This window comes from Ambystoma mexicanum, chromosome 12 (genome assembly GCF_040938575.1).
Source record: "Ambystoma mexicanum isolate Mex_15411 chromosome 12, UKY_AmexF1_1, whole genome shotgun sequence".
Classification (NCBI taxonomy): Eukaryota; Metazoa; Chordata; class Amphibia; order Caudata; family Ambystomatidae; genus Ambystoma; species Ambystoma mexicanum.
Window position 1 is genome coordinate 18392904 of NC_090936.1, and position 9870 is coordinate 18402773.

At 43.0% G+C, this 9870-nt stretch overlaps 1 protein-coding gene across 2 annotated transcripts in view; it reads left to right on the forward strand.

Annotated features, from left to right (window-relative positions):
• Nucleotides 1-9592, forward strand: part of GRM3 (glutamate metabotropic receptor 3) — a 653673-nt gene extending 644081 nt beyond the window's left edge. For both annotated transcript variants that reach the window (XM_069627823.1, XM_069627824.1), the window contains one exon: nucleotides 9092-9592. In XM_069627823.1, the coding sequence (XP_069483924.1) occupies nucleotides 9092-9168 (77 nt within the window). In that variant the 3' untranslated portion in view covers nucleotides 9169-9592. The remainder of the gene's footprint in view (nucleotides 1-9091) is intronic.
• The last annotated feature ends 278 nt before the right edge of the window (nucleotides 9593-9870 follow it).

The window sequence follows — 9870 nt, forward strand, 5'->3', positions numbered from 1 at the left end:
AAAACCACAGTATATTCTGTAGCCGCAAATGGATAAGGATAATTTAAGGTTCAAGATTCCGAGTTTCACATCGGGTGCTGGGAAACTTATATACGAGTTAGAAAAAATGACAGGATGGAACACATTAGCCATAGGGGACATTAAGGGTCTCTTGGCAGCTATTCTTGGGGAAAGAGCTGATGACAAATGGAGGAGATCAGGCTATTCAAGTGTGACAGCACAAAACACAGCGCACAATGGAGCGCTGTTTAATAATTGCAGAGCAGATGTTTGGAGAGCTCACAGGGTGCTGTATCCTGATACATCAGATATGGGTGCGATTATGATACTTAAGATGAAGGAAGATGAAGACCCTATTCATCAGGGTATTCAAGAGCATTGGCAACTTGAAACAAAGATGCTGTGAGAAAAAATGGTGGCATTATTTTACCACATTTTATGTCAAGGGTTGCCCGAGCAAATACAGGGGCAAATGAAGAAGCAAGTGGGAATGGAAGTAAAGCTGTGGGCTGAAATACAGCTGACGATAGTGCATCACTGTCGGCTATTACAAGAGAAAAACAGGAAGAAAGATGAGGCCAGAAAAGTTGAGGAAGACAAGTTAGTGCAGAAGAAATTGTCAAAATATACCAAAGAAGGGGGCGGTATTGACAAGCGGAGAAGGATTAGGGATGCAGCAAGCAGTGGGTACAGCGCAGGTGACTAATCAGCATACGATGGGCAAGGCTGCTATGGGGTTCATACCACGAGGCAGAGGTACAGGCTATAGAGGAAGGGGTGGATTCCAAAACAATCGAGGTGGATTTCAAAGTGTGCAGAATGAGAATCAAAATGCACAAGGAAGATTTAACCAAGGGAGACTAGTTAGACAGACCTGTATGTTGGACTTGTGGGATGACAGGGCACATTGCGCGCATATGTGGGAGCCAAGGGAATGTACAGAATGGCCAATGCTCAAGAGGAAGGACGGCTTATCCTACAGCATATAGCTCAGAAGCTAGGGAAGGGCTTGCCCAAGATCAGACAGCATATCAGACACAAGTGCCATGAGTAACACAAACACAGCAACCAGAGCAATTGCAAATGAACCCACCACAAGGGCAGTCCCAACACGCCCCCATGCAGACACAGCACTATGCAAACAGGACAATTGCTGACACCTAGAATAGAAGGTGTCACTGTGGTGGGAGGGAATCCCTTCACAGGTAAGACTTGGAAAAGGTGGCAAGTGTCTTATGGACTACAGGTCCTTATGATGAAGGACTGTTAAAGGATATAGTGGAAGTCAAAATAAAGCTGAAACCAGGAGCAATTTTTCCTCGAGCAAGACAGTGCCCATATCTCGAAAGGCTGATGAGGATATTTTCAAGACTATTTATACTTGGAGATTTATACAAGATATGAAACCGATTAACCAGATTGTAGAGGCTGAGTCTCCTCTAGTTCCTAACCCGGCGATGATACTATGCAGTATCCCAGTGAAAGCTCAATATTTCACAGGGATTTATTTGAAAATTGTGTTTTTCTCAATCCTGTTACACAAGGACTCACAAGACTTGACTTAATTTATGTTCCGTCAGACTCGACTGAGACATACTAGGCTGCCTCAAGCGTAGTGCGAGTCTCCATTGATCTTTAATAGAGTCCTCCAGATGTACCTAGGTAATGTTGATTTGAAAAGTGTTCTAATACAGTACGTAGATGACATTTTAATCTGTAGCATGACATGAGATGAGGGCAAACAGGACTCGATCCAGTTGATGATTATCTTAGTGGATAAAGGATACGAGGTAGACAAGGAGAAACTACAGTATTGTCAAGAGGAGGTATTATACATACGACAGTTGATTTCACATGAGGGAAAAGAGGCGACACCTAAAAGAGCTGAGGCGATTTGGAAAACTGCAAAACCGCATACAGTAAAATGAATGCAACCGTTTTTGGGGCTATTTAATTATGTAAGAGCCTAGGTGTTTGAATACAGTTTATATACTAGACCCCTTCTGCAGGCTTTAAAGAAAGCACAGGTGAATAAGGTTGCAATAGAATGGACTGAGGAAATGGAGGAAGGGTTTGAAGAATTGAAGAAATCAGTTTGTGCAGCTCCTGTTTTAAAAATGCTGCTGAGTTTTATTTATTTCTGCACACAAATGGGACAGTCATGACAGCAGTACTTACACAGAGGACCACATTGGGGTACAAGCCTCTAGAATATTTCAGTGGGATGCTGGACCCAGTTATGAAAGGGGACTTTCCTTTGAACAGTCACTGGCAGCCGCCGCATTCGCAATTGAAGTCTACAAGTATTGTTATGGCTGCTCTATGACTCTCTTCGTAAAGCATGCTCTGTTTGCCATTTTAGAGAAACCCAAAGGTACATTGACATCTCAGAGAGCTTCCGCTTATGAAGTAATGATTTTGAACCCAAGGATCAAAATTGTCAGATGTAAGATAGTGAATCCTGCCACATTTGTTAGGAAATGAGCTATGTACCTATTTGACATGTATGACTGCTAGTATCTCTCTCATTTCAGATCAACTCAAGCGTCAGGGGGGTCGGTCTCAGAACACAGAAGAAAACCATTCAGCAACCGGATCTTTAGAACTATTATCAGCACCAAAACTATTTCCTGGTGATAGCGGGCCAATTAAAAACTTCACTAGGAGGTGGCATGAACCAAGGTTCAATGGTCCCTACATAGTTGAGAATGTCACTCCCTCAGTATTAAAGGTCCAAGGCAGACAAGCTTGGATCCATCTGAATGACTTGACGAGGAAGAAGGAAGATAAACCACCTAGCTGATAAATGCAGATTTGCATTTGGGCTGTGGCTCCCCCTGGTCACTCGTTATAGATATTATAGCAAGCGTGCAACTCATTGCTTGAGTCACAGGAATCTTTGAACATTAACTTTAGAAAGTTGTTGATGTATCACGATTATGCTTAAACGGCAACACTTGATTAAGAATTGGCAACGTGAGCAGTACCCCGATTTGTTTCTTACAACACATCTGTTTGGCTGAGTCTATGATTTTGACAAACGGAGATGCCCATAGACTTTTACATACTGTTTTTATATTTATCCTTCAAGCTTACCCTGCTCTTGTCAGAAGCGATGTGGACATACATACTTTTTTGCAGGATCCTAAGAATGGGCCTGTGTTTAGAAGGTTGTGTGTGGCAATTGTCGAGGAAATCCTGTAACTACCAGACCTATCGCAATTGCATGATTAAAAAGAGTTTTTCCTTCCTTAATTAAGCACAGCAAACATGAGGAATGCTGTAAACGGTCTGGTTTTAGTGAATGAACAAGCTCAAGAGATTCCAGAGTGGCATAAGTGGTGGGGATTGATATGTTGGTTCGCAATTTACATATGTACAATTATGCTTTGTTTCGTTCTCTTCTTCCTGATGCGCCTTTTCTATGATGTTGGTCCAAATAAGGTAGATGTCCCTTTGATCATCCCCACTCCAGGAACTGGTGTCGATTTACCCCTTACCAAAGAGTCAAGACCCTTTGTGTTATCCCCCAGAGCAGAGCTGCTTTAGAGTTATTTCTATGGGTTGCTGACAAGTTGAGAGGGAGATACAGGGGAAGGGCAGACGAAGACACTGGTGGGATAAATACTCATCTAAATAGCACAGCACATTTGGGTCATAACATGTGGTACCAGCACATGAAACAGGTGGGATAGACAACATCCAAACAGAGTTGTTACATTTGTGCTCTCATGCCCTATGCCATGAACGCTGCCCAAACTTTTATTTGCAGAGACATTCCAGAACATGATGTTAGATGTCTTGTTCACCTTGCTGCATGTATGACTCAAGGACAGTTCCAAGGAAGTTCGACCACTCTACGATGGAGATATCAAAATGGTAATTTCCATTCCAGGATAATTATATCAAGACTGCAGAGATGGAAAGGAAGCCTGCACGAAAAAGCAATATGCTCACACATCGTAGGGCAGGACAGGATGAAGTGGTCATAGAGGAGATGAAGAGGATGGACTGTCCTGATAAAATAGAAACACCTGGGCGCCTGGATGCTGGAAACGATCTCCGATGCTATTCTATGGACGAGTGATAACCAAGAAGGGATGGGAAGAAGGACTGATAGCCTGTGCAGCTCATCTATTGAAGTCAGAATACGTGCGAGATGTACAAAAAGTGAATGATGAGTGCTTGAAATCACAGGCTCAACATACCAAGCTGCTGACATGGGTAGAGAATTTATCAGGTCCAATGATGGTGATGCCATTGACAAAAGCGAGATTGTTTTTCCGAAGAGAAGGCAAGAAGCATGTGATAACTAACATAGGTTGAAAGACGACAGTTGATGTCTCCAAAATGGGAGCAGGTACAACTGTCATGATGGATCGATATTGGGCCTGTGAATCCAGAGCGTACATGAAGCTGCCCAAATATTGGGGAGGAACGTGTTCCTTTGTGACTATTCATGTTCCAGCATTAGTGATTCCTCAGAGTGACTTGAACATTGGTGAATTTCCAAAGGCAGACGCCCATTTGAGAAAGAGAAGATAACTCAAGTTTCTGAATCGAACAAGGAGGGGGAACTATTTCTCAGCGAAATCAATAGAGGCCTTTGATTCTATTGCATATGAGCATAAGCTGTTCAGCAAAACTGCTTCAATCTTCACGACTATCTTTATGCCTGGGATCCAAGCGATGGCTAATGTGAAGTGGTTGCAAATCACTCTCTGAGAGCAACTGCAGATGATTAACACTACCATAAAGGGATTTAATGCTATCAGAGAAGAATTGAGAGCCATAAAACTGATGACTCTCAGAATAGATATGTCCTTGATATGATCACAGCAATGGAAGGAGGAGTTTGTGCCAAAATCGGGACATCATGCTACACATTCTTACCTTCTCATGATGACAAGAATGGAACCTTGACAAAGGCCATAACGCTGCTGTGCTGACAAACCAGCACAACAGGATGGAAGGTGACGTAGAAGATATTGCAGATGACAGTTAGTTTGCATCTATCTTCTCATGGATTCCACACTAGATGACAAGTATCATCAAGTTTCTTGGAGCAATACTGGTGATGGTGATGTTTGGATTCTGTGTGATCAGGGTAATAATCACACAGTGCAAGAAAACAACAAAGCAGGCAGTAGGAATGAAAATCATGATCGATGTTGAATTAGGGTTTAAACCCAGGGAATTGACAGATGAAGAAACCAGAAAGTACATAGATGCCAGTATTGTAGCACCTGAGGGAACAAAGTTCCTGTATCCAAAGAATCATAAGAAGTACGTAGGTCGATGGGTCGACTGTAATGTGAAAGGAAAATGTAGCTATATGACTTGGAGTGTGGATGAACACATGAAATCAGCAGGATGCTGAAGGGAGCAGTAAAGATCTGGATCCCAAAGAAGCACTTCTTCAAAAGAGGAAGTCTAGATGTGGAGACCGGTGAATGTGTGGTTGATGGATCAGCCAGAGGGGGGCAGGGGGATTGTAGAGGAGCAGCCGAATGCCTCTACAGGAAGTCCCACCCCCCTGCTACCTGTATGCTGGAAACCATGAGTTGTGCCATGTACAACACCAGTGGCTGTGACTATTCCGAGGGAAGTCTTCAAGACACGGTATCCATTCAGAAAGCCATATCTGATGCATCCCCGTAGAGATGACAATCTCTTAGAGGAGATCTCCGAAGGAATATGAAGATGAAAGAAAGAGAAGCTGTTGACATCACAAGAGGTGAGCGTGATGCACTGAGAAGAGAGGCTGAAGAAAAGAATGCATAATCCTTATAGAATCTGATGACGAAATGAAGAATCAAGCAAGCTTTCATATGCGGAATAGAGATTACACGTGTGAAGAGCACTGCAGGAAATGCAAGCCATGTTATAACTGTACAGATGCAGCAACGCAAGTAATTAAGTAACTAAGTAATTATAAGGCTGGCTATACGTAGTGAATAGACTGCAGGCGATGCCACCATTATATAGAATCTGGATATTCAAGGTCACAATTTTAGTAAGCTCAAACCCAGGGAAAAAGAAGGATTGATAACTATGCGTGTGTTGCAGCAAAGAAATGAGCTGAAGCTCGAAGGAAGACCAAGAAAGGCTCTCTGGCCTGGTGTCAAAGGATGCAGCAGCCAAAACTGGTTATCAGTCCTTGAAGAACAGTGAATGTGAGATGCTGAAGCATCCCTTGTTAAATTGCAATGAGTGTCCACCACGAGTGTCAAGTTTCTGCATTTAAGACAATTAAATGTTATAATATGGGCCAATTCACGGTCTCCTGTCACAAGTATAGGTTGGAAATAGAAGTGGACATGCAGACCTGAACTTTGATAAGCGTATGCTCACACTCCCTTATATTCCCAGAGAAGAGAAGCTACTACAAGGCCAAGTTCAAAAGCAAATTGTATGGCAGAAGGCACAGGTGTTGAGAGATACTGGGCTAATTGGGTGGGAAGACATGGTCAAATCCACCAACTGACACTTGGGGTACGTGCTTATGTGCTACTAGTGAATCAAATATTCCAGAAGGGTACAAGCATGCCAACCAATTGCAGAGGGCCATATAACGAAGGCCTTATAGTTCAAGAGCCAATGATATACTGCATATCTAATAACTGTTGAAGATGATTTGCACTAGGGGTGGGCATAAGTTGTCCACCTGACTGTAGAGACCCAATCACAGTCCGTCCCTATATAGAAAGTATACTTCAATGTTTCCCTTAAACCTATCACAACCCCAAATAGGTTTTTTTGTTTGCCATGTAATATGACGTCACGTATAATGAGTTTTTTCTATATAAGAATGCTTTTTATGAAATACACTGAGCGAGCTTGTGCGATGTCCGTTGTAACTCCCCGTTTTAGACAATTGTTAATAAAACAGTCAGATGAGACCTTTTGACAACTTCCTGAGTCGGTCTTATTATTTGGTGTAAAAGTTATTCTGCATCCCATCCATCATACGATGTGTTACCTAAATTAAAGGGCCATAAGGGATCACGCATCTAAGGGAACACCATGTAAAAGCACATGTGAATACAAAGTGTCAAGTTTCCACTTTGCTGATGGAAAGGGCATAAGCAGAGAAATCAGTAAAAATGTATCAAGCATTGTACTCTGCCCTGATCAGTGTCGTGCGAGATGACATGTTACTTTTCTTACCTCACAAAGACTGCAATGAAAACAAAAGTAACCTGCAGTCTCCAAGCTTAAGGCAGAGTTATATAAAGGGAAACCCACCTAGGCTGACCAAAGCAGGTAGATGCAAACAGGCAGTATACAGAAAAATGCTGACTGGCCTGTCAATAGCTTTAGGTCAGCCCCCTCAACATTCACCTAACCACAATCATCAGGCTCAAGGTTTGTAGAAAGAGTGGAAGAGTCAGCTTGTGAAGAAGGAAGGAAAGGAACAGCCTGGGAACAGAAAGAATGGTATCACATTGGAGATGAAAGTGAGGGGAACCGATTAGAGAAGAAATAGTGAAGAGAGTAAGATCATACAGGACAGAAAGAGCAGCAGAGGCACAATAAAGACAGATGAGTCTTTGGAAGAGACAGATAGGTAATATCAACAGTTAGGGAGACCAGTTAGAGAAAGAGGCTTGTTGGTACAATAAGGCCAAGAGAGACTGCAGAGAGAGGAAAGAAACTCGCAACATAGAAAGTGAGACTTGTCATTTGGAAAGAGAGCAAGAAGTGGAACACCATAATAGGAGGATAACACCATACCATCAAGGGCCAGGAGGGAGAGATACTAGGTAATGGAGGTGCCCGAGGATCACATTGGTAGCCAGGAGAGCAGAGTGGGGGGGGATGGGGAGTTTTGATGCAGACACACTATTGCAGGGAACAGGAAGGACAAACTAGGAAGAAGGGGGGGGCAGCACTGGGAAGCCACATAAGAGGAAGAAAGGGCAGAGAGGAGCAGGGCCCTGCTTCTCTATCAAACTCCACATGAATCAGCAAGAACTCCCTGCAAGCAAGACTCTGAGCGAAGGCAGAACAAGAAGGCTAGAGGCAAAGGTCTGGAAGACTTTCCAAGCACCCCTTTGCTTAAGAGCCTTGGAACGTCTACAGGGGAGGTTTTGCTGGAGAAAGAGGGCACAACAAGAAAGCCATCCTCCTTGCGGGTGCACTAGGAGGATGAAAAACTTGATCTAAGATACCTTTGGTACGGACACCAGAGAAACTTTTGTTGAATATTGGAATTTTGTTTGCCACAATTTGGGGTATTTGTTCGACCGTTGGGACACTGGACATTGCAGTGAAGAAAACCTTTGGTGTAAAGAGGGAAAGGCCTGTTCCTTTGGTTATTTTAATTGAGGAACCCCATGGCCGGAAGCCTCCTTTTGAGGTGGACTTCTGAAGCATTATATATCAATTTAGATGAGGTACTTTAACATCCTGAGCATATTAGTATTTCGTTTGGCCACCGCTATCTCGACACGTTATTGTTTTCTAAGGCACATTTGTAAATCAACACTTGCAACAAGCATTTCGTCATTAGTCCCTAGTTCTGGTGGCACAAGGGATGATGTGGCAAGTCCACAAAGTGGAATTTGGGATTAGGCCCCACCCGCCTGACTGATTGCGTGAAATTGCACCAGGTCAGACAGGTCAAACATTCAGGACAACACTGGTGGTAGAGAGTTGGAACCTTCTGCGGGACCAGGAATGGCTACTTGCAATCAGGTTCCACAACTCCCCAGCTAATAGCCCGCAATCACAGCTAGGTATGTTCCACCTTGGACTTTGGGGTGCGTCGAAGACAACGCAGGGTTTACGTTGATGACGCAGCCTGAACCCCTCAATTGAAGTCATGCATACTGTTAATAGTCTCCCACGCACAATATTATGTTTTATAAATGTGGCAAGATACAACTGTGTTGGGGTTTCATACTGTACTATATACACCTCTCTTTGACTGCAAATCTTAAGGTGAGGCTAATGTTAAATATTGCATCGGGGGTTATAGATTAAAATCAGCCAATGATACTGAACACAGTGCATAGACCTTTGCTTGCTACTTAGCGATACAGCATTGGACAGATCAGTGCCTAACATACTGTTTTGCCTTTTCCAGCCTCTACTATTGCACACTGTGTGCCAGCCGTCTGCAACGGAGGAGAAGTCCTGGACTCCACCACGTCCTCGCTGTGAACGCAGTTTGCATTGCGGCTTCCGCTTTTTTTAGACTGTTATGACATTTGCACATCGGGCGCGGTTCCAGAAACAATAGTCACCTTTTTTTTAGGTAATAAGCTATTTTTAATGGACTGTGCAAACCTCAGTAACAAGACTTTGTAGAGAAGGTTCCATCGCCTCTGTGGTTGCCCTGTCCTGTCCATCATGTCAATGGCCACTGTGATTGGCGCAGATCAGAATCTAAGGACCGCTCTATTGCAAGCGGTTTTGCAATATCAATTAGCCAACCTTTTGCACAATGGATCTTTTTAATTACATTGGAATGTGTTTCTTTTTTTGTATGGTTACAGTTGCATAATTTGTAACTGAGTGGTTTTCGAAGCACAAGGGAGTAATAATGTAAAGAGGTCAGAAATAAAATCTTACATATGGTACTACAGCATGGCTTTTATTTATAAGGATAATCTGGAGAGCACACCTGAGCTTGAATGTTGAATCCATGGCTCTTGCTACTGTCACCTGCTGTTAGAGTTTCTACTTATCCATGACCTAAACAATTAGTCATTTAGGGGTAAACAATTGACACCCCAAAGTTGCTGCTTGCTCCTCATTCAAATTTTAATAGATGGGTATGTTTGCATGTTAACATTATCTTTACATTAAAATGCTCCATCCTTTTGTTTTCAATAAACATTGCTTAAAGATCCACACAGAGGC